Consider the following 24,443-nt stretch of genomic DNA (forward strand, 5'->3'; position numbering starts at 1 on the left):
GAGATTAAAGAAAAAAAAAATAAGAAAGATGATGGCATGGCTAGCAGGTGGAAGCCTTTATACTGAAAAAGCAGATCATGGACATGTGATGTGAAAATAAAGAGGAAAAAAAACAACATTACCATGATGGGTTACATGTCAATACTGAAACATAAAAGAACGCTTGATGTTCATGCAAAAAGCTAGGTTTCAAAGTCCCTAGGAAAAGACCCTTTCCAGGGTTTGAAACATTCACATGCTTGGCAAAAAGCCAATAGACATGCTTGTTTGAATCCACTAACTATCCCACATGTTTTGAGGCAATGGTAATGACACCTTTCAAAATAATCCCAAACAAAAGGATATGCATCTTTCAACATTTTCAAGTAATTAGGGTCTTAGGAAAGGCTAATAGATGCTACTACAATAATTTATCTGATCAGTTGAATTCCAATGTTTCACAATAAATTCAACTCTGTCTATAAGTGAAAATATCACTCAGCCTATCATAGACTTGTTTAATTACGGGTCTAACTTTAGCATGGACAGAGAACTCTTCGATTAAGTGCCAAAAAGGAAAAAAGGATGACAAGTATGATTGCTCATATAGAAAAGCTATAGTAGAGGCCCAATCTTAGTTCAGTTGCCCTATAAAAGAGTCCCGAGCTAAGAGCTGAGATAAGTTGCCCTAGGAATCAAGTTGCAACATGCTTTGTAGTTTTTTACTTTGTATTTATCTTTATCCTTATAGATAAAAAAGCGTGCAAATATCTATCTTTTGACGCAACACACTTAAAAGATTTCAAGATAAAAGAGTTCAATTCCAAATATGATTTTTGAAGAGTCCATATCCTTTATCTTTCGGCAACAAGTTTTGGAGAGTCCTAATCCAAGCATCATGATACTTGCAATTGAAGATAATTCTTAGAGATAATACTTAAGGCTAGTTTTTCATTGTTTTTGAATGATTAAAGATTTAAGTGTTTAATATTATTGTAAAAAGTGCTTTTGGTAAATAAAATTTTCATTTTAGACATGATATTATAAAATAAAAATATGCATTTAAATAATGTATTTTGATATATTAAATATAAATTTTAAATATTTGTAAGCAGTTGATATTAATTATTTGTAAAATTTAATTTGAACATATAATATATTTTAAATATTATTAAAATATGACCATTACAAATTTAAATATATAATGTTATATATTTGAAATAAATTTTAAAAATATTACATAACATACGTTGAAATATAAAAATGGTTAAAATGTTATTTGGCTTTTCCAAAAAATCAATCAAAATTAAAATAATATTTTTTCTTTTTGGTTCAAAAACATTTTTAAAAGCGAGTTAAAATTAGCTTTGCTTACCAAAAGCGTTTTTTACCCTAAATGCAATTTTGGTAAGCAATAGAAAACGAAACCTAAAATAAAATTCTTAGAGATTCAAAAAGCCTTGGAAGATAAAATATTGAATTTAGATGCTTTTTATTGCATTTTACATGGAATTATTGTGGGAGTGATAAGTCGATAGCCTTTTGTGTGTGAGAGTTGTATTGATTGATGTATGAAAGGTTGTTAGAGAAGCATTCATATTAAAGATACAAGAGTGAGACTAGACCTGTCCATGGGCCGGGCTTAACCACCACATTTCTCCTCAACATTTTGCTCAGGTCACACCAATCTCATGGTTTCAGAATACCCCTCATAACGAGTTATAAATATATTTTATCAATCAGATCTCGGAAAGTACAGAGCTATTTTCCATAATTCTACCTATAACTATTGCTTAAGGATCTTACTTGCCATTTTAGTCAAGAAAGAACAAGATCACAAGGGCCTCAACTTGATGAAAACTTGCAAGTTTTAACTGACAAAATTGCCAAGGAACAGGAATTAGAGATCGAAAACGATGTTGCAAAAGAACTGCTTTCTTACTAAACACGACAAGATTAACAGAACTTCAACTATGGAATCACTATTACTGCTATCACAACTACTGGCAGAGCTGCTCAACCGCCGTCACAATTTGCGCAGGCTGAACTACAGTCCATTCCTCCAATCTTCCAGCATATGGTGTAGGCACATCCTGTGAAGATAAGCAGATGATTGGAGCATCCAAATAATCATGGAAATTCTCAGTGATGGCAGCGGTCAAGCTAGCACCAATACCACCTGTCCGCATGCACTCCTCCACAATGAGAACACGATGTGTCTTCTTAACTGAGTTACCAATGGTGTAAAGATCAAATGGTTTCAATGACCTAATATCAATTACTTCAGGATCATAACCCTTGTTCACCAAAGTTTTTGCTGCCTGCATCACATGATACCTCATCCTTGAATAGGTTAGAATAGTGACATGTTCTCCAGGCCTTACCATCTCAGCTTCCTCAAGATTACAGATATAATCCTCATCTGGGATTCTCTCCTTGAGGTTGTAAAGCAAAACATGCTCAAAAAGTATAACAGGGTTCTCACTTCTGAGAGCAGCCTTCATTAATCCCTTGGCATTGTAAGGGGTTGAACATGCAACCATTTGAATTCCAGGTACTGACTGAAAATAGGACTCAAGGCGTTGAGAATGCTCTGCACCAAGTTGCCGTCCAACACCACCAGGTCCACGAATAACTATCGGTATGGTAAACTGGCCACCAGACGTATAATGAAGCATACCACAATTGTTTGAGATCTGATTAAAAGCAAGGAGGAGAAATCCCATGTTCATACCCTCAACAACGGGTCTCAAGCCAGTCATAGCAGCTCCGATTCCCATGCCAGTGAAAGAGTTCTCCGCAATAGGGGTGTCAAGAACCCTAAGGTCCCCAAACTTCGTAGCTAGTCCTTTGGTCACTTTGTAGGAACCTCCATAGTGACCCACATCTTCACCCATGACACACACACGGGGATCCCTCTCCATTTCTTCTTCCAATCCCTCTCGTAGAGCTTCAAAAAGTAAAAGCTCATGCCTGGGATACAATATAGATCTAGTTACATATATCACTCCAACAATTTTCATAAAATAACAAAACAAAAGACATGATTGTGACAAGTATGAATATAAAAAAAAAATTAATGATGAACATAGCTCCATTGCAACACACGAAACAGACATAGATACATGCAAGCATACACCCAAGAATCAAGTGACACCCATTCAACCTTTGACGCATATGCCTCTGACAATCAGTTGATGACAGTAGACAGACTGCAATGAATCAGTCATTTTAGAAAGACCTACTATAAGCCAACAACAACATTGATATGGAAAAACAAATTCACTTGTGAAAGACTGTACTGATGTTAGAAAGAGGTTAATGCCTGACTGGTATAAAATGCATGAACATTACCATAATATGAGCAAGACTTAGTTAAGCATGCATCTCAACTAAAGTTGCAGGATTGCAATGAAAAGAGGAAAAAAAATGTTCGTCAAAACCAAGGCATGAACTGAAAAAAAAGACTAAGTTATAAAATAATACAAAAGAATCAAAATATCAATGCAAGCTTTGGGTTATGTCTTAGGCAGAAAAGTAAGAAAAATTGAGCAATACCATGCTAATACAACAGTAATAATATCAACATCTTTCATATTTAACAAAATTAGAGCAATTAACAACAATGTAACACTAATTCAAAAGTTAATTCTGAACTCTAAAATCGAAAATAATTACCCTGGTTTCGAAGATGACGACGCTGCGGAGCTATCTTCTTTGGTCTAAAAAAATCAAAATACAATTAAATTAGTAACATCATAGGAAATGACACTAGGAATTTTCAAAACGTAGAAAACGAAGAGACAGAGAGAGGGGAATAAAAAGGAAGCATTACCGCAACTGCATTGGCAATAAATTGTTGAGCCCTTCGACCTTTAGGATTCAAATCCAAGTTCATGGTTCCATCAGATCTGACTACCACAAAGCTCGGCGCTTTCCTCACTGAACCAAAACAGTATTCAAAAACAATTTTTTTTTAAAAAAAATCTGAAATGAAAATGAAAAATGAAAAAAGAACAACGAACCGGAGAAGGATCTACGAGGAGAAAAAAGAATATTTTTGGAATCGAAAGAATTGGAGGGTAATGATGATAACGCAGGAGCCGCCCCAACTCCTTGGAAGATGGCAGCCATTGGATTTGCACTTGCAGCGGCGAAAGTAAAAAAGAAAATGAAATTTATTTAAAACAAAAATGGAAATAAATTAAACAAGGAAGAGTGAAATTTATACGAGAGGAGTAAACTAGGCGGAGAATTTGAGGGTATTTTTATTGATATTAATTTTTTTTTTAAATGTTGGGCGATTTATTTGGAGTGGAATGCACCCATAAGGCATTCTTTTCATCAAAGACTAGTTCATTTAGGTTTAAGGATAAATTATAAAAATAGTCACTTTTGTTTGCTTCAGATTATATTTTAATCACTTATGTTCGAAATGTTATGTTTTAGTCACTTATGTTATTATTTTGTTACGAAGTGATCACTCTCCCGTTAAGTTCTGTTAGCTTCCTAACGGTAATCCTACGTGGCAGTCTAACTAAATTTTAAGTGCCAATTTGGGATGAGAATAGATTTTTAATTAAATAAATTTAATTAATTAAAAATTTTAAACCCTAAATCTTAGTTAAAAAACCATTAATCTCCCCTTTTTTTAGTTTTCTTTTTCAGTTGACTAAGAAAGCTATTATCATCAGAATTTTTTATTCACCTACAGAAACAAAAGAGGATTCAATGGAGGGTCCAGGTAGGTCTTCTTCACCGACGAATTTATGTTCTAAGACTTAAAATCAAGTGGTTGTCGACAAATAAAAAGACGGTAATCGTTTTTGTTCCTAATCATTGTATTTTCCAATTCTTCACGTTCTTGAATAATTGGTTTCTCAATCTAATTTTTTCTGATCTGAATCGGCTTGTTTGTTCATAATCCCTTTGTGGGTATCCCTTTTCTGCTACTTAATACTCTTCTTTTAGTTGTTAATATTGATTATTTTAAATTGAAATTTTGTGGGAACTCATATTTTTCCGAGTAATCATACAGTTAACCCTGCAAATGAATATACGTATCCTTAGTAAAATTCAAAAATTATGCTCACGCAAAACTCAAGGCATGCCATGGATCCTAACATTCAAGCTAAACATCTCAGCATGATCTAATTTGCAAGGCCCCATTATACTCTCTGCTGTTATATCCAAATAACAAGAATTATGTCCTGTATCTTTTTATTTTTTAGTCTTCAAGCAAAGTCATCAGAATTTTTAAAAAACAAGTTCAAACACAGTTTTTAAAAAAAAAACAAATAAAACAAAACCTATTCGTGATTTTGGGAGGTTTTTTTTGGTAGTGGTTGAGGTTCGAATTGTAGTCTCATGTTGAGGTTTGATTGGTATGGCGGTTGCCTCGATTTTTGCAGAATCTTTTGCTATGGCAAGCATGTCAAGGAAAACTTCTTTAAAGCTACTTGGTGTTTTGCTGCTGAAGTAGAGTGATTGATGCTGGGATGGTCTGCTGTTTGCTGTAGCAGAGTACAACGGGGAAGTCTGTTGTTGAAGTGTTTTTGTCTACTTTGTAGTATTGGCTAGGTTGTTTTGTTTTATTTGTTTTTTTTTAAATTGTGTTTGAACTTGTTTGGATTGTTCTCAACAATCCTTTTTGTATTTCACTTATTTTGCAAAAAAAAAAAAAAGGAATTGTGCAGCCTCTCTATGTTTAATTTTTAATTTTGAAGCGAAAAGATAAAAATTTTAAATGTTGTAATGTTGAATGTCTAAAAATTTGACTTAGAACATGATAAGGACTTCAATCTTACTATCATTTACAGTTTTACCTATTTGCTTTGAAATTAAATGTAAGACTAAATTGCTCACTTTTATAATAGAGGGATGAACTTGCTCCTAAGTTTAACCTGAAATCTTTGTTGTTGAAGTTTGTATCATTTATATTATACCTAATGTCATTATTTCCATGTCTCTGTGTTTAGCATGTTCCATTCAAATTTATATTATTTCCAATACAAGTAAATTAAGGTTTAAATTTCAAACTAACAAAAAATAAGCAAACTTTATCAATCTATCAACTATCACCCAAATTGAATTCTTAATCTATCAACTATCACCCAAATTGAATTCTTAATCTATCAACTATCACCCAAATTGAATTCTTCTTTCTTGGTGTAAGTGGCAACCCTACCACAAAATCTATAGTAATCTTACCACATTTCCATTCAGGTATTGCCATAGGATGAAGCAAACCTGAAAGAACTTGGTGTTTTAACTTTCATCTATTGACATGTCAAACACTTCGATACAAACTTTGTCATGTCTTGTTTCATCCTTGGCCACCAATAATGAACTTTGAGATACTAGGAGCTCCTCGAAGGATATGTTTCTTCAACTCATTAACACTAGGCACATACACTCTTCATCTGAAACATAAACAATCATTAGCACTTAACTCATTATTTTGATTCTCCATTATCAACTTGTTTTTCACGTATTCATTATTTATCATCTTTCAATTGAACCTCTTTTAGTTGTTTACGTAATGTCGGTCTAATTCTCAATTCAGCCAACAAAGCACCACCACTCATCATCTCTAGTCGAGCATTCATAGCTTTTTATGCTACAAGTTAAATAAGATACAATTAAGATTATTCATTAATCAACAATATCTAATTAGAAATTTCAATTACTATATACTTTTATTAGTTGTAAAGGGGTTTCTGCTCAATGCATCTTTGCTTTACCAAGTTGGTAGTCTATAATAAAATCATAATCTTTGAGAAGCTTTATCTACCTTCGTTGTTTCAAATTAAATTCCTTTTGAGATAACAGATACTTAAGGCTCTTGTGGTCTGCATAAATGTAGCATTCTCCCAATATATATAATGTTAACATATCTTGAAAGCCAAAACAATAGCAGCTAGTTCTAAATCATTTTTTGGGTGATACTTTTCATGCTGTTTCAACTATCTCGAGGCATAAACTACCACTTTCTCATCTTGCATCAAAACACAACTGAAATCGTTGTGTGATGCATCACTATAAATAACATAGTCCTTACCCAATTCAAGTTGGTTTAAAATTGGAGCTTCAGTAAGAATTTCTTTGAGTTTCTTAATGCTCTCTTGTCATTTATCATTTGATTCAAATGAGACATTTTTTCTGAAGTATTTTGGTCATTGGTGAAGCAATAATTGAAAATCCTTTTATGAACCTTTGATAATATCCAACCAAACCTAAGAAACTTTGAATTTCTAAAATATTCTTAAGTGTTTTCCACTCCAATATGGTTTTAATATTTTTCAAAGCAACTCACATCTCGTAGTCGTTATAATATGGCCCAAAAAAAGCAACCTCTTGAAGCCAAAAATAGCTAAAACTTTGCATATAGTTTTTGTCTGTAAGAACTTGTAACATAATTCTCAAGTTTTGATAATAATCTTCTTCAGTTTTGGAATACATGAGGATATCATTAATGAAGACCACTACAACCTGATCCAAGTACGGTTGAAAGATTTGGTTCATCAAATACATGAAAATTGTTGGTGTGTTAGTGAGTCTAAATGGCATAACCAAAAACTCATAATGTCAATATCGTGTTCTGAATGTTGTTTTAGAAACATGAGACTCATTCACCTTTAACTGGTAATACCTTTATTAAAGATAAATCTTTAAGAACAATGTATCTTATCTTAACTTATCAAACAAATCATGGATCATCGGTAGTGGATACTTATTCTTTACGGTCACCTTATTCAGTTGTCAATAATCAATACAAAGTCTCAAAGAACTATCCTTGTTCTTAACAAACAACACTGGTGCTCCCCAAGGTGATATGTTAGGGAATATAAAATCCTGGTCTAACAATTTTTATAGTTGTGCTTTCAACTCCTTTAATTCAATTGGTGCAATGGACACCGGCGTTGTACCAAGAAATACTTCAATTACGGGCTTAAATGATTTTTTTTTTCTGATAGTTTACAAAGGCATTTTTAACATTTAAGACTTTAAAAAAAATTATGAAGTAAATGAGTATGCAAACATGTACTAATCACTTGAGACTAAAATAATGAGCTGTAAATAGTAAGAAAATTTCTAAATTGAGCAAATAGCAGTTCTTACTATTTGGATTGAATTTGTTATTGTACAATTTGATCATTCAATTGTACCAACTACCTAGCTTATGTTTGGATTAACAATATTGAAGTAAAAGAAAAAGAAAAAGGAAGGTTAAGGAGAGAAAATAATTACCTATTATTTTATTTGGATGGTTAAAATTATTAAAGGAAAGGAAAGTAAACTAATTTTAACAAATTTTGTTTGATTAACCAATGGAAAGGAAAGGAAAATGTTTATTAGGATGATTTTTTGACAATTATATAGAAAATGAGGAGGACAAAAATAATTAATTTATAGCTTCAAAAATCATTTTCCTTTCCTTTCTCTAGCTTTTATCCCCAAATTAAGGTAAATGAAAATCAAGTATTTTAAAAGAAAGTCCTTTACTCTCCATTGCTTAAGTTAAAATATTAATCCAAACTTCCTTCCCCTTCCTTTCCTTTTCTTTTCCTCTCTTTGCCCCGATCCAAACATAGTGTAGAGGAAATGGAAAAGAATAGTAGAGGACATAAAATAGATATATTTATTTCCTGTTTGGATAATTAAAATTTATAAATGGAAGGAAAAGATTTGTATTTGGTTAATTGTGGAAAGGAAAGGAAATGACTTGTTCTACATATATTTTCTAAATTTATATAATAACAAAATTAAATTAAAAATATAGAAAAATACTAATATTTTGAAGTGTTAATCAATCATATATCAACATATTGTGGTTTAAAACAAGCTTATTTGATCAAAACCATGTTAACCAAATTACAAGTTAAGGACTCCTACTCATCTAACAAAATAAATTTTAAAATAAACAGATAATAATCTAAAAATTTAATCTAATGATATCTAATAATTCAAAAATAAATATCAAACAAGTTTAAAATTAAATACTCCTAGTAACCTAAAAAATAGAAAATAAAAATAAGAGTGTTAAAATTTTTTAAAAAAATAAAGAGATAACAATCTAAAATATAAAACCTATATATTCATCTCATTCCCCCAAACCGGGGCACTAAAAAAATGGAATAAAGGTAAAGAAAGTAGGAGATTTTCAACTCCTTTTCATTCACCTCCCTTTATGAAAATAAGTTATCTAAACAGACAATTTCATCTTCTCATTTTATGATTAAAGGTTGTACTATTGAGTCAAGAGCAATTTGCATTCATAAGTAAACGGACAATGACAGTTGAAGATGCCATGTTTCCAATTACAATGGGTTGAATTTCAAAATCAAACTTATAATACATAGACTAAAATTCCTTTGATGGTGAGAGACAAATAACAAGTTGGTTTGAAATGGATCAATATCAAACTGCCAACCAAAACTTTCTAATTGTTGCGGAGATGGTGAAATTTCAGTGCCCAAAACACGCATTCTTGGTCATTTTCAAGCCTCCTTCTCTTCATTATTTCTACGGGGACTCCTAAACTCAAAATAATTGAAATTCCTATTCCTCTATCCAAATTATTCATATTCGTTTTTTATTATTTTCTCTTTTACAAAATAATTATTTTTACATATTTCTTTTAAACCCGTATAATATGCATTAAACGTGATGTAAATATTTTGAAGAAATTAGATATATTGTTCCTAAACTATTCATAAATTTTCCAAACTTTAATATTTTAAGTTCCACTTTCATCCCCTATCATTTATGTGCGACTTGTTTTTGCTCAAATACCACTGTGTTTAGGTCATTCCACAACTATTGGTTTGACTTTGGATATCTTTTAGATATTATTTTGATTGTGTTCTTTTACGATGTCCGAAAATTTAATTTTTAAATTGAATTAATCGAAAATTAGAATCAAATAAGTACATGTCAATTATGAAATTTTAGGGTCAAACCATTAAATCGAATTAATTAGTTAAATGGGTTAAGTTAATATATATAAAGCATAGGGACTAAACCATAAGTGGAGTATATGAGAAGATATAATTGAAGTCTTGAGATAAGTCCTTGTTAAGACAATCGACAGATCCTTAAAAACAATTATCCCATCATAAATGAAGGATTAGTGCCCAACAATATTATCAACCGTTGGATTCCACCACTCATAATGTTATTGTGAATCAAAATTAAATATATTAGTGTGATCGTGGGATGAAAGAGAATACATTTTTCTCTTCTCTTTCTTCTACAATCGGTCAAAGAAGAAACAAAGAAAGAAATAGGCTAGTTTATTCTTCCATTGCCGATCCTAAAATTTGAAGGTAAGGTATAAATTTTCAATTGAAATTTTATGGAAATTTAGTTTATAATCTTAGAGTAATAATACCCACATGCTAGATTAATGAATTCATATGTTTTAATGTAGATTTCCGTTGTTGGAAAGCTTTAGAAATTGGTTGTTAAAGATTCAAAGTCATGCATGGGTGTTGTTAGTTAGTTAATATGGGAATATCATGTTATAAATGTTGTAGATGGTATAGAATTAAGCACTACACAAAAACAGGCTTTTAGCAGCGCTTAGACAAAAAAATGCCGGTAAAAATCGAGCATTAGCGGCGCTTTATGGAAATCGCCACTAAAAATGAGCATTAGTGGCATTTTTTGTAAAAACGCCGCAAAAAACTAAAGCCCAACGGCGTCGTTTTCTTACCTTTCGGGTCTTTAGCGGCGTTTTTTGAAAAAGCGCCGCTAATGCTGGTAACTTTAGCGGCATTTTTGAGAAAGCGCGCTAATGCTGGGGGATTTAGTAGCGTTTTTGAAAAGGCACCGCTAAAAATATTTTATCTTTATTGGTTTATTTATATTAATTAAATAAAATTTAAATTTTTTCTAATTGAATATTTAAAATCTTCAGAAAAAAATAATGACACGTAGAAATAATTTGAAATAAAGCACATGGAAGAATTAAAGTACTATTATTTAAAATAATTTTAAAGTTTTTAGGTACATGATTCTTGATTGTTTTTTAATTTATATATTAAAAATTTCTTATATAATCGTAAAAGAGATAGTATTAATTTTAAAATATTGAATTAATTATCACTATAGTTTAGGTATTACGGTATATAATTTATTTAAGATTTAAGGCCGGTTTAGGAGTTACTATTTTAAGGTTTAGGGAGTATGGATTAGGGATTATGGTTTAGGGGTTGGGATTTAAGGTTTAGGGGTTATGGGTTTATGGGTTAGGGGTTAGACATTAGGGGTTAAGAGTTAGGGATTTAGGGTTTAAAGATTCAGGGGTCAAGTTAAGGTTTTGGGTTCAGATTAATTATTTATATATTAAATAATTTCTTATATAATCGTAAAAGAGATAGTATTAATTTTAAAATATTGAATTAATTATCATTATAGTTTAGGGTTTATAGTTTAGGGTTTAAGGTTTAAAAGATGCTATTTTAAGGTTTATGGATTATGGGTTTAGGGATTATGGGTTTAGGGTTTAGGGTTTATGATTTACGGTTTAAGGGTTGGGGTTCAAGATTTAGGGATTAGAGGGTTAGGGGTTAAGGGGTTAGGGGTTTAGGGTTTAGATTAATTAGTGTTTTTAATTTATATATTAAATAATTTCTTATATAATTGTAAAAGAGATAATATAAATTTTAATATATTAAAATTATGATTATAGTTTAAATTATTTAAGAGATAATAGATAAACTTTATATATATTAAATGGTTTACTTGAGATTTGTTAAATGATGAAATTTAAACCATTTGATATATTTAAATATTAGATTTAAAAAATTGATAAATAAATAAATAAAAAGTAATGATTGATATGGATAGGTAACTATCTATTTTGGATAGGACAAATTATAACAAATATACGATATTTATAAAAATCCAATTTGTTTTCTTATTAAAATATCGATATTTATTTTGAAAGTACTTAGTTTTTTACAAAAATCTAATTTATAAAAATAGTAATAATAAATGTTTTATAAAATCACTTAACTAATAGTTTTTAGCAGATAAAATAAAGGATTTTTAGCATAACAAAACGACGTTGTTTTGTTATGCTAAAAATCCTTTATTTTATCTGCTAAAAATTATTAGTTTGCGGCCTTTTTTTGTAAAAACGCCACTATTGCTTACCTTTTGCGGCGTTTTTCATAAAAACGCCAGAAAAAATCTTTTCATTTTGAACAAAACGGCGTCGTTTTGTTATGCTAAAAATCCTTTATTTTATCTGCTAAAATGAAATGATTTTTTGTGGCGTTTTTATGAAAAACGCCGCAAAAGGTAAGCAATAGCGGCGCTTTTTGTAAAAACGCCGCAAATACTTTTAAAAAAAATCGCACCATATTATCCCAAAAATTTCGAAATCCCTAATTTCCCCCCCTCAAACCCCTAACTTTACAAAACACCGTCCTTTTCATTTATTATCATTTTTCATTATTTTAGTTCTCATTTCTTACAAGTGCATAGTTTCAGTTCTCATTTCTGGACTCAATGTGATTAACTAATTTCATATTGGTTTATCTTTGCTTACTTGAGATTGGTAGTGGTATATGTGGTTTTTCTCATTCTTCACCTCAAAGATCCTTTTTTTCCTGTTTCTCTCCTTTTCCCATTGTTCTTCTTCTTCACCCTGATTCTGTTTCTTTTTCTTTGATCTAACAACTCAAAACCCACCAAGGTAATTTCATCTTTACTTCCTTTTTAGTCTTTTGGCTTTTGATTTTCACTTGTCAACTTTGTTCTTTTGGGTCACTCCTTTTTTGGTTGTTTATGGTTTTTGGGTTTTGTTAGTTGGTGGATCTCATATTGTTTCCATCATTTTTTTGGTCAGATCTCTGACATGAATGTGTTCACTGAACTTCTTGTTTATTGTTTTAAAAGGAATTTGTAGATTGATTGCGTATTTTGGTCGGTTTACATGTCGGATCTCAGAGTGTGTTAGTGTCCTGCTTTTAATTTGGGAAACCATAGATCTGAGTCTGACTTCTCTCTGTGTTTCATCAGTATTTGTCTTGGGTTTGTTTTACCTTGAAATGAATCTCAGTTAATTAATGTATTGCTGTTAACATAAATATTTGCTAATTCTGATGTTTAATAAAAAATACCATGATCTTCCAAATAAATTGGATTTTTTTTAATGTTGTAAGATATCAGAAATGGTGAAGATCTGTTGCATCGGTGCTGGTTATGTCGGTGGGCCAACAATGGCTGTCATTTCATTGAAGTGCTGAAATTGAAGTGGCTGTTGTGGGTTTAGATTAATGTTTGGCAAGTTGAATAGATAATAGGCTACATCTTACTTAAAATGTATATTTGCTTGCCTTAAGTTCATGCATGAGAATTTTGTTGGCCTCTTTTGTGATGTTTTACTCTTTAATTTATTATAAACATTCACATGCAGGTTGTAGGGTTAAAGGTCGAGTTGTGCAGGTTGCTGGAAGAGAAAAGATCAGCAGTTCTCAGGTTAATAATTTATATTATGTCTATTACTTTTGGTTCTTCGATTGTCAGTTCTCTATAGACCGTAGAAGAAATATAATTTATTTTCTTGGTTACAGGTTGCTCTTCACCTCTACTATGTCATAATGTTTTATAAATTGGATATAAGTAACTATTTAATCTTTGCATTTTAAGGAGGAACTTCCCTGTTATTTATTTTAGAATTGTTTTTTTAATGTTCATGTTAATGACCATATGGACTAAGTTTGTAATCTATAATGGGTTTAAGTCATGGTTTTCATTTGGAGCTTTGTGATTAAAACACTATTATTACTTGAATGGAAATGCATTTGCATTTGTGTATCCTGCAATGCTTTTTAATTGAACTTTGGGGTTGGAATTGTTATTAGGAAGTAATTGATTTTTTTTATGTTGATGTTAATTAATACAATAGACTAAGTTGAATTTTTTATGGGTTCAAGTCATTTGTTTTCATTTGAACTTTGTGATTACAACACAACAATTTACTTGAATGGAAATGCACTTGTGTTTTCATATCCTACAAAGCTTCTTTAGTCAACTTTGGAGTTAAAATTGTTATTAGGATGTAATTGATGATTTTTTATGATGTTAATGAACATAATAATAGACCAAGTTTGGGACCTTTTATTTGGTTTAAGTCATTGATATTCATTGAGAATTTTTGCATTGTGATTAGATAATTACTTGAATGAAATGCACTTGTTTGTACCCCGCAATGCATTTTAATACAAGCCTGGGATTGGAATTGATATTAGGATTCAAGAATGGAGATGTTTCCCCAATTAATCTTGCTTTAGGATGATGCTATAAGATAAAAAAAAGTAACTGCAACCATCGAGTTGTTACACTTAGCACTTGTTGTGGTTCTATGATACTCGGACTTGTGTATATGTATTGGATACGGGTATGTTCATGTATTTCTAGTGATATAGTTCTTGCAACAGCTTACAGACATGAGCTTCCTCGCTATGGACTTGAAGTTGGCCTTACAAATTATGCAGCAGGTGGGATTTACTTTTCTAGATGTTAAGATGATCTTTTTCTTCTGTTTGAGGATATTATCTTATTTAATGACATTTTGAACACAACTTATTGTGTTGGACTCCTTTTGGCTCGCCGAACACTGAAGCAGCTGGAGATGGATGCTGAATATGAGGGCAATGTTGGGGTATGCATTTGCCCTGGTTTCTGAGGTGTGGAGATGGACTCCTATTTTTTCATGCCTCTTGTAATATATAAACACCCCTGTTTCAATGTCTAATTGGAGTTTATAGAAGCAATAAACCCCTGTAGTAAACAGTGAATGTAGTAAACATATTTTAGTCTAATTTCAAAGGGTTTTTTAATTTCCATTTTAGTCTATAAATTTTCAAGTTTATTACTGCACATTTTGAACTTGTGCATTTTTTTTGCAATCAATTCGTTGCACTATTTGAACTTGTAATTTTTCTATTTAAATATTAACATGATTTTTCAATATTTTGACTAAAAAATATTAATTTATTATATGATTAAATACTATCTTTTTGACTAGAAGTATATATTCAATACTAATTAATTTTTAATATTAATAATGTTTGATTTTTAATATTTACTATTTTTAAAAGCTAGTGGCGTTTTCTGTAAACGCCGCTAAAGGACATGATCTTTAGCGGCGTTTAAGATAAAAGCGCCACTAAAGGTAATGATCTTTAGCGGCATTTGTGGGTAAACCGCCGCCAAAGATCATGTTATTTTAGAGCGTTTGTGATAAAAGCACCGCTAAAGATCATGTTCTTTAGTGGCGTTTGTGATAAAAGCGCCGTTAAATGTCATGTTCTTTAGCGGCGTTTGTGATAAAAGCGCCGCTAATGATCATGTTCTATAGTGGCATTTTTTCACATAAACATCGCAAAATTTAGCGGCGATGTTTATAGCGGCATTTTTTGCTGCGCTTGTGAAAACGCTGCAAATAGTTTTAGCGGCGCTTAAAAACACCGCTATAGGCCTAAAAAAACGCCGGTAAAAGTCTGTTTTGCTGTAGTGTTGATTATGTGTTGTTAGGGACCTAATCGTAGGGGATGAAAACTTTGAGGGTTAATAATGAAAAATGATAGAATGAGGTCTCTACACTATATTTATTAAGTCAAATTTAATTTCAATTGAGTAAATCGTGACATACGAGTGTTTCAAACATAGGAATTGGAGGGAAAATTTGAAATAAATGCATTCCTACTTATATTGTTGTGACTTATGTTTAAATTGCATGACTAATTGAATTTTCCATAACTAAATTCAATTTACGTAGCTAAAGACAAAGGAGGGTCTTCATGAGACAAAGAAAAAGCAAAAATTGTAGACGAATAGCCTTTTTTCTCAATTTGTGCTTTCATAATTCGATTTCATTATATATATACATCGTATGTGACCGAAAGGTACATATATTTTCTTATTATGTGATATGATTGAGGTAAGATAAGTGAATATGTGAATATGTGACTACTTGAGATATTAATCAAATATGTATTTGTTTTCTATGTGCTATTTGATAACTATTTTAATGGAAACATATGTTGTGATAATTAATAATGGAAAAATGTCTTATTAACATTGTTGGATAGAGTTACGAGTATAGTTGGCATGCTATAGGGTCCATTTTGATAGGTGAGAGTTTCGACTCTATGAGCATATATATTGTGATAGTTCTCTAATACCTTGGGGGTTGAGAACATATCAACAGCTTAAATACTTCGGGGGTACGAGTGTATTCTGGTGTAGTTGGTGGGATTTGTGCATTTATGTTCGATTAGCACTTCGACACTTTGGTGTGTATACTGGTGTGTTAGTGGATTGATCCGAGTATTCATCCTTGAGTTCGATTCTGTTAATAGGGATTAAAAATATGAGATTATATGCGAAGTAAATGTGTTGTTGAAATATGATTATAATGATAATAGGAAATATGATTTTTATTTGATTAAACAAATTTTGATATCCTGGGGTGCATCTTAACTTCAATATTTGTTAACAATTATTACGTTTATATGAATATAGATATGTGATGTATGGTTGTGGAATGCCTAAGTGTAGCACTCTATACCCGACCCGAATTACTGGATCCAGATATCGAATGTTACAAAATTTAAACACTTAGCAAAAAATTTACAACAAGCGTAGAACCATTCTAAAACAAACTTCTTATTTCTTTAATTACTATTCTTTAAACAAGAGGTTAATAAAAAAGAAAGTTTAATAATTATATTAGATTTTCAAAAGCAATATATGGCGTTACAACTTAAAACTTTGTTAAAGACGAACTTTTTCATGGCGTAGAGCCCTAAGCGTCATATTATTATGGTGCCCTTTGTATGCATGGTATCGCAACACGAACTGCCGCTTGATGCATTCTTGGTTGGGTCCCTTTTGGCATATCAGCTTTTACCTCAGAACCTGCATCACAATCAGACACTTATAAGTTCAAATGAATTTAGTGAATTTTAACCAAGTTTACCTTTGAACATTTGTTGCTGAATTCCTCAACTCGAATTACTTTTCAGTCTTTGGCAGACACTTTCTTAAACTTTAGACGTATACCTATACTCAAAACTCTACACTTGATCCCCATATAATCATTTCACCCATTAGGCGAATTGCAAAATTTACCCCTCAACGCGGGTCTTATTTCTTACTCTTTAGAAAGGTAGAAGATGGATACATTTCTCAGAGTGATATTCATGCAGAAGTTACGTTCGATGGATTCTTATACAAACAGACGTTGAATTCTTTTCTTAGAATACTATACACAATTATTTTTCTTGGTAGATTCTTATATAGACAAACATTGGGTAATCATCTCAAAACGATTTACAAACAGATCCTATCTCTGATGAACTCATACACAAATTCTACGGTTGTGTGAATACTGGTCAGCTCATATCCTTAAATCAATCCAGGGAACAACCAATTCTAGTGGATGCAATATTTTAAGCCATTCAATGGAATCCTAAAACACTATATTTCAAAAAGAGAGATACCCATGTTTGGTGGATTATATAGAAACCAGTTAACCTCTATACTTAGAGTGAAAATACTCCTGTTTGGCTGACACTTACACTACACATAACCTCGAGCACATCGAATTCTCTATTCTGGAGAAACCATTGCAGATTCATATATCAGATATATGTAGAGAAAACCCTTTCAGAAATTTTTTCAAACCCATATTTAGATCTTGCCACGAAAATGGGCTAACAAATACTTGCCACTTAGGCGATGCAAAACTTACCTCGTAGACATTACAAAATACTAAACAAGGCATTCCGAAATACACCCCAAAGGCATTATTGAATACGCCACAAAAGCATTAGAACTCATTGTGCAAAATTTTCATAGAATGCATCATAGCCATGGTCTTTCCACATATCTGCCATAATGGCCTTTATGTTTACTATCCCGATGGACTCAACAAATTACCACTGTGGGGTTATTCCGTAATATTAGACCGTGATCTACGAATCCAGTTTGCAAAATAGTTGCCCTACTGAAGGGATCACATCCATAATTACATATATCACGTCATATCCTGACATTCTGCCGAACCCCCATTTCTTCAACATTCTCAACTACCCATCATACATATAACATAAGTACACATTCATGCAAACTTCAGTCATGCCCATAACATAATCATATTTCCATGCATGTTTACCACACATTAACATAATCATGTAGCATATTATGCGCTTCATGTACAAACATACAATTGTTTCCTAGAAAACACTTGCACTCATGCATACCACGCACCATACAATTATGCGCTTCATGTACTTCATGAAGCTCACACACATGTACCATTACAGGAACATCAATCATATGAAGATTCTTTTTAGAATGAAATGTAGGGGTCGAGGATAGGGACTCACCTGAGACTCACCTTTACTTCAACTTAGAGTTTCTATTTCGATGATCCTACCCGAACCACCAGCAGCAACTGCTTAAAAGATTATAAAACTTCCATTAAAATCCCATTTACAAATAGTTTACCAACATCTCAATTTCAGACAACCCTAATGCAGGCCTTCTATTCACACCTTATTATTTTTATGTCTTTTAACATCCTTATTCTTTCAAAATCATAACATGTAGAGCTATCAGACTTACTAGGAGGTTGAAACATCCACTGATTAACCCAAAAAACCTTAGCTTCCAGATTAACGAAAAAGAAGAGAATATTTAGGTTTAAGAAGAAAAACCAAAGTGTAGAACAAAAGGAAGAAAAACCATCAGAATATTCCTTCTTGCCATATATATATACTCAAATCCTCTTAGTGGATCTTAACAAGTGTTGAATTTATACAAAAATTGTCCCTTAAATACCCTACAAAAAATGAGAAAAATATAAAAGAGAATCTGGTGCATATGTTGTTTGACCAATCAGTTTATTTTATTTACTCCCAACCAATCACGTTATAGAACCCACATTGCACAATGTTCGAGCAAATCGAGCATACCATACTTTTGGCGGTAACTCTCATAAGGCATGCTCTTAAAGACGATTTAATCCCTCATATATTTCCCATATACTTGGTAAGAACGTCATGTTCAATCCAAAACTTTGTGGTATACTCTTCGATCAGCATACTCTTTCTTCAATTGAGAATCACCCCGAAACAAAATCCTTGGATACTTCACGGGCGAACACATTATGAGCTAAGATTTTCACTTGCCAAAATTCTAAAAAATGGCGGACTATACTACAATAGTGCGCCAAAATAGGTAACATTCATATCTACTCGCCTTTTATTCAGATCCGTCAAATTTGGGGTGTGACACTAAGGGTTTAATGATTTATATGAATACTTTGTTATAAGTATATTGATGATGAAATAATTCATGATCATAAATGTACTTATGTACTTAGTTTGTTTGTTTGATTACTATTATGTTTATAAGTGATTTTGAATTATGTTAGCACCACTGCGCATACATTACTCAACATACGATTATTTTTGTTTCCGTGTATAGACTTGAGCGAATGTTAAAGTAGATCAAAAGTCCACAAGCATTGAACCTAGCAGCTCAGCTCAGAAGTCAAGTTATGCATATTTTGTATTTATATATTTGGTTAAATGGCATCTACCTAGGTTGGTTTTGCAACTTAATGTCTATTTTGATGTTTTGGCATATTTTGGTAGTTTGACCTATAATATTTTGGGAGATGAATTTCAACTCTTGATTAGTAGATAATTATGCATGATTATGTGTTTGATTATGCAATTTTCCTTGTTGGATAGTGATACATTGAATGCTATAATTGGGTGGTGTTTGAATGTGTTTTTATTTGTTAATTTGATGTGTTAATTAACAATTCTACCTCTGTAGAGATTTCTTCCAAGAATGAATTTACTAAACAATTTCCCAATCCAATTAATGATTTAAGATCTATCTACTCAACTCATACAAGGATAATAGTAGTCCCACTGTTGTACAATTGTTTACATTCATTCTCTTTAAACATCCTCAATCCCAAATGAATAATCTCACTAATGAATATCTAAGATAACAATGAAGATCTATCCAGTAAAATGTTCCCTAAGATGAACAAATAAAGCTTTCAAAACTTGTTATCTAGACAAGGACGTCACTGTTATTGGCGCAAGGATCAAGGAATGCAAAGCTGCTTTTAATTTTTTTAAATCTGCCAAGTTAGTTTGGATCGAACGGTCATGTAATAATGTAGCCCATTTACTTTGTAAAAAAATGTTTAGCGAGGCCATAAACAGTTTGTTTGAAATGGATTATCCGTCGGATATCCATAATGCTGTAATTCGTGATGTTTCGTAATAAATTGTGTTGACCCTTGTGGTCGTTTTTGTTTCAAAAAAAAAAAACTTTCAAAACTTGGTTCTAAGCTATAAAGATTGACAAACTATAAGAAGTAAATACAACATTTAAACCATGGATGTATCTCTTTATCAAATTTTTTTTTAATTTTGAGAAATCCTAAGATAATAGGCTGATAATCCACATTTTAAAAACCTTCCTTAGTAGATCTGGTTGCCTCTTATAATTACCCAAAAGAGTTCCACCAAAATTGAACTATTATAAGTCTCCCAAAGTCTCATTTAGTAAATGGACTCAAACATAATTTATCTAGTTCCTATTTACATGAAATTTATGTATTTGTTGCTTATTTCAAAATAAAATAATAGACATAATGTTACAAATCAAAACTACTGGTTTACCATAATGTACATTGACTATCATATTTTTTGTTGAAACTCATATCGAAACACTATCTTTAGACAAAAATTGTGTTTCTGTCTTTTTTTTTAAATTAGGTTGCAATATTGAGTTCAAACAATTAATATCCAAACAATCCTCCCTTTGGCATTTTGACAAAACCCGAGAACAAATGAATCACACAATTTTCATATATTAAAAAGCTAAATTAAGGGAATTAGATCAGTCATTACTATAATCCTCTACCAGAAACATCTTTGATCATCAATTAAACAACTCCCCATATCAATTTGCATTTTCAATCATTAAGCATAGTGATATATAAGTATAAATTATTAAAGTAGAAATAAGGAGTATACAGATAATCATCAAGCATCCATTTAACTTACCACAAGCTATATTATTTCCAAAGATGAGGAAAATAAAAAGTTAAAGGTTTTTAACTAGTCAACAAAATCGACACCAACATGATTAAGACTTGTTGATGCACACTTGTTTCCATTCATTGCCAATTTGTTCTCCCCTTTTGGGGAAAAGATGCCAAAGAACTCCCCTTCACGAAGTAGACTTATCCAAGTCATAAAGTAGCTAGTAGCATTCATCTTCTTCTAGCTAACCTTTAAATGTTAGCATTAGGAGAGTCAGATTTAGCCTTTGAATGATCAATTACCTTAGCTTTTTTAGTTGCTGCCAAGGGCTAAATAGGGGATGTTGAATCTATTGTTATTTCAACAGGAGCGTCTTCTAATAGGTTCTCAACAACAATACTATCTTTAGTATGCTTACCATAGAGCTATTAGGATTTGTGCCCTTAGTTTATTTTTTTGTCATAATTACTTATAATGTTTAAAACTATTTTGGATTACAAAATTTCCACTTGAATTAATTTCATAATCTTTGTATATATATATTGCCCTCAAATGATTTTTTCAAGAAAAGCAAAATGATTAAACAAATATTGGCTTATTTATTATTGAAGGTTTAACTAATATTAAGTTTCATAACAAAGAATGTTTGTAATGGAGAAGACATCTTACATTAGTAACTAATACAAATATTTCCATGGGGTCATGAATGAGGTAATGAATCATGTTAAGACTATTATGTTGTCTATAAGTCCAAATCGGGAGATAACTTGTCTTGGCTATTGAAGTTGGATTGACTCCTAAGATAGAGACATAGATGTAGTTGTCTAAACTTACAATATATTAGAGTGAACCCAAGATGAATTAATCCTAGATTCATTTATGAGTTACTTCAATTCTGACATTCATAGTGTGACTTACCTAAATTTGGAGTAAGTGAATAACAATGTTTGCATGACTTAAATAATTTGATGTATTGGAAATTTATGCGTCTCAAAGTAGTAAGCTGAAAGTTGGTATGTTGGGTGTATAACTTATGCATGACATAGTTTTACTTACAATAGTGGAATCATAGCTCATTAAATAGTAAATTGTTTTCTTTCACTGACATTGTATGGTTTATGAAAATGGAACATGGACATGAGTCATTTAATTAGGATTAATGATTTAATCATTACTAGGTTGAGCAATGATCGGTTTCATTATAGTAGATAAAAGTAACTAAATAATCGAGTCCAATGTGAAAATTAAACTAATTAGTTTTCATAGTTAAATTTTATTCAGAATAAAAAAAATTGATTATTAAATAAGTTTGCACATAAATTCTAATAAAATAAAGTCGTCATGATTTTAATGAAATTATAGCTAAGTTATGTAAATTAATTAATTAATTATAATTAATTTAAAGGTTTTATTTAATTAATGACTACTGAACTTGTTTTTTTATCTGATACAAGAGAAAGTAGCCCAATAGGTTAGGCCAAGTAGCTTGCCACTTGAGTAAGGGGTGATTAAGCCCTATATGGTCAGACATTTTTGAAAAATAAAAAATGATTTTTAAAAAAAAAACCTCAAAGCTTTCTAGGTTTTACATCTTAGTGTAAATAAAAATATAGTTTTTTAAATACCTTTTTATTAGAACAATAGAAATTAAATATTTATCTTATTTTTGTTAGGTTCTTGAACTTGACTTGCATGAAATGGAATTTTTATTAATATTTTAGATTTAAAGAAAAGACAAATCAAAGTTTTTACTCTTTCTTTTTTTTTGACAATCTTGATGAAAGAAAAGAAAAAAACAAATCCTTGTCATATAAGAGGCTATTGAGCCTTGGTTGATGAGAAATCATGCAAGATATTATGGTTATTTTCTTCAGTTGGGAAAGTTGAAAAAATATAGAAGAGTAGAAAAGGGAAAGAAAATGAAAAAGAAATAAAAAAACAGAGAGGAGGTCAATGACACTAGAAGAGCTATTAACATAAGTTTTACACACAAGTTTCATATATTGTTATTTTGCCAGAAACTAGTGGGAATTTATTTTTTAAGAATAAATTTTATTTTTTGAGAATTACAATTTCTAATAGTTTCTATTGAGAGAATTGTTTTCCTACTGAAAGTAATTGGATCATTTCTTATTTTATATTTGGTCCGTGTTGCTTGAGCCCACACTCGACACAATTTGGGGTACGAGGATAGTGGAGAAGGTCGTTTGATTGAAAGTCGAGAATATTTTGGATCTGCCTTGCGCAAAACACAGGTACTTTTCGGTAGAATATTTATTATTATAAATATTACAAATCAACTCAATTTCAAAGTTTTAAATTTTCGTTGTGACTGAAAATTGTTTTTCTAAACTAAATTTCCAACAAAGACAACTAGTTAGCTAACAATAACATCTAGAAGATAGGCACAAAAGAAACTATTTTAAAATATAGAAAGTGAGAAGGAATGCCCACTCCCAGAATAACTGCAATGGTCTAGGTAGTTTCCATATTTGAAAAAGTTTCTATAAAATTTTCAAAGTTTATTGGTTGTGTTGATTATGTGGATTGTATCTAGCCCGTCAATGAGATCATATTACTTGGGGAATTATATTTAGTTCTCTTCCTAATAGATTCTCTATTAAGGTCATAACCATTAAAGAGGTTAAGGATCTTAAAAGATTGGCTATTGATGAACTTATTGGTTCATTGCAGACCTTTGAGATGAATTTTGATGAGGTTAAATGCAAGAGAGTAAAAGGAAATAGAAATATTGCTCTTCAAGTAAATGAGGAAGTGTTATATAACACCCCAAATCTGGCCTAGACGCTATGACCGGATCTTGAAGGTCACATTAATTTCTTGAAACCATGTACATACGTTTAGTAAAACATGTCTTAATCTTGTGTCATTAGTTTAGTAAAGACTCGCCTTGATTTATTATCTATAAGGCTTATTGGTTATCTTGTGTGTCCTCCAAAACGTTTGTAAGAAAAAAAAGTCGATGAGTAAATCTCTTTATCTATTTATTTGTTTAAAGTCAAATGCTCATTTAAATATTTTACAGCGAAAAACCATATTTTGTTAATTTCAAAACAAACGTCAAATTTATTTTTCAGAAAAACAGATAGTTTGTTTAAGATAGCTTCTGAATATTTAAAAAAAAACAAAAGAAAGTTAAAAAATACCAACACAGTCTAAAAACTCGTAAAACATAAGTAAAACCTCATTTAACTAACATAAGCATGAGACCAAACCGAGCTCCTAATCGTCGCCCAATCCTAAGTCTGGGGGTTACCTGAAAAGATTAATAAATTGAGTGAACTAGAAAGCCCAGTGTGTGACTTGGCCCACATACATAACAGATAATAGAATTTAATCACAAAT

General features: G+C 31.2%; 1 protein-coding gene and 1 long non-coding RNA gene across 3 annotated transcripts; one reads left to right on the plus strand and one right to left on the minus strand.

Annotated features, from left to right (window-relative positions):
• Nucleotides 1-1,829: 1,829 nt before the first annotated feature.
• On the minus strand, nucleotides 1,830-4,256 carry LOC105773660 (pyruvate dehydrogenase E1 component subunit beta-3, chloroplastic). Its single transcript, XM_012595729.2, has 4 exons — nucleotides 4,005-4,256; nucleotides 3,815-3,921; nucleotides 3,658-3,701; nucleotides 1,830-2,952 (listed from the first exon to the last, which is right to left on the minus strand). Exons 1-4 carry the CDS (start codon nucleotides 4,111-4,113, stop codon nucleotides 1,980-1,982), a joined length of 1,233 nt encoding a protein of 410 aa, XP_012451183.1. The 5' UTR covers nucleotides 4,114-4,256; the 3' UTR covers nucleotides 1,830-1,979.
• Nucleotides 4,257-12,461: 8,205 nt separating this feature from the next.
• LOC128041965 (uncharacterized) lies at nucleotides 12,462-14,874 on the plus strand. Of its 2 annotated transcripts, none has more exons than XR_008197158.1 (4): nucleotides 12,462-12,685; nucleotides 13,409-13,470; nucleotides 14,433-14,492; nucleotides 14,618-14,874. It is a non-coding gene; the product is annotated as an uncharacterized LOC128041965 (long non-coding RNA). The 2 variants fall into 2 exon arrangements; XR_008197159.1 differs by having other exon boundaries at nucleotides 14,621-14,874.
• The last annotated feature ends 9,569 nt before the right edge of the window (nucleotides 14,875-24,443 follow it).

Source organism: Gossypium raimondii, chromosome 6, assembly GCF_025698545.1.
Source record: "Gossypium raimondii isolate GPD5lz chromosome 6, ASM2569854v1, whole genome shotgun sequence".
Classification (NCBI taxonomy): Eukaryota; Viridiplantae; Streptophyta; class Magnoliopsida; order Malvales; family Malvaceae; genus Gossypium; species Gossypium raimondii.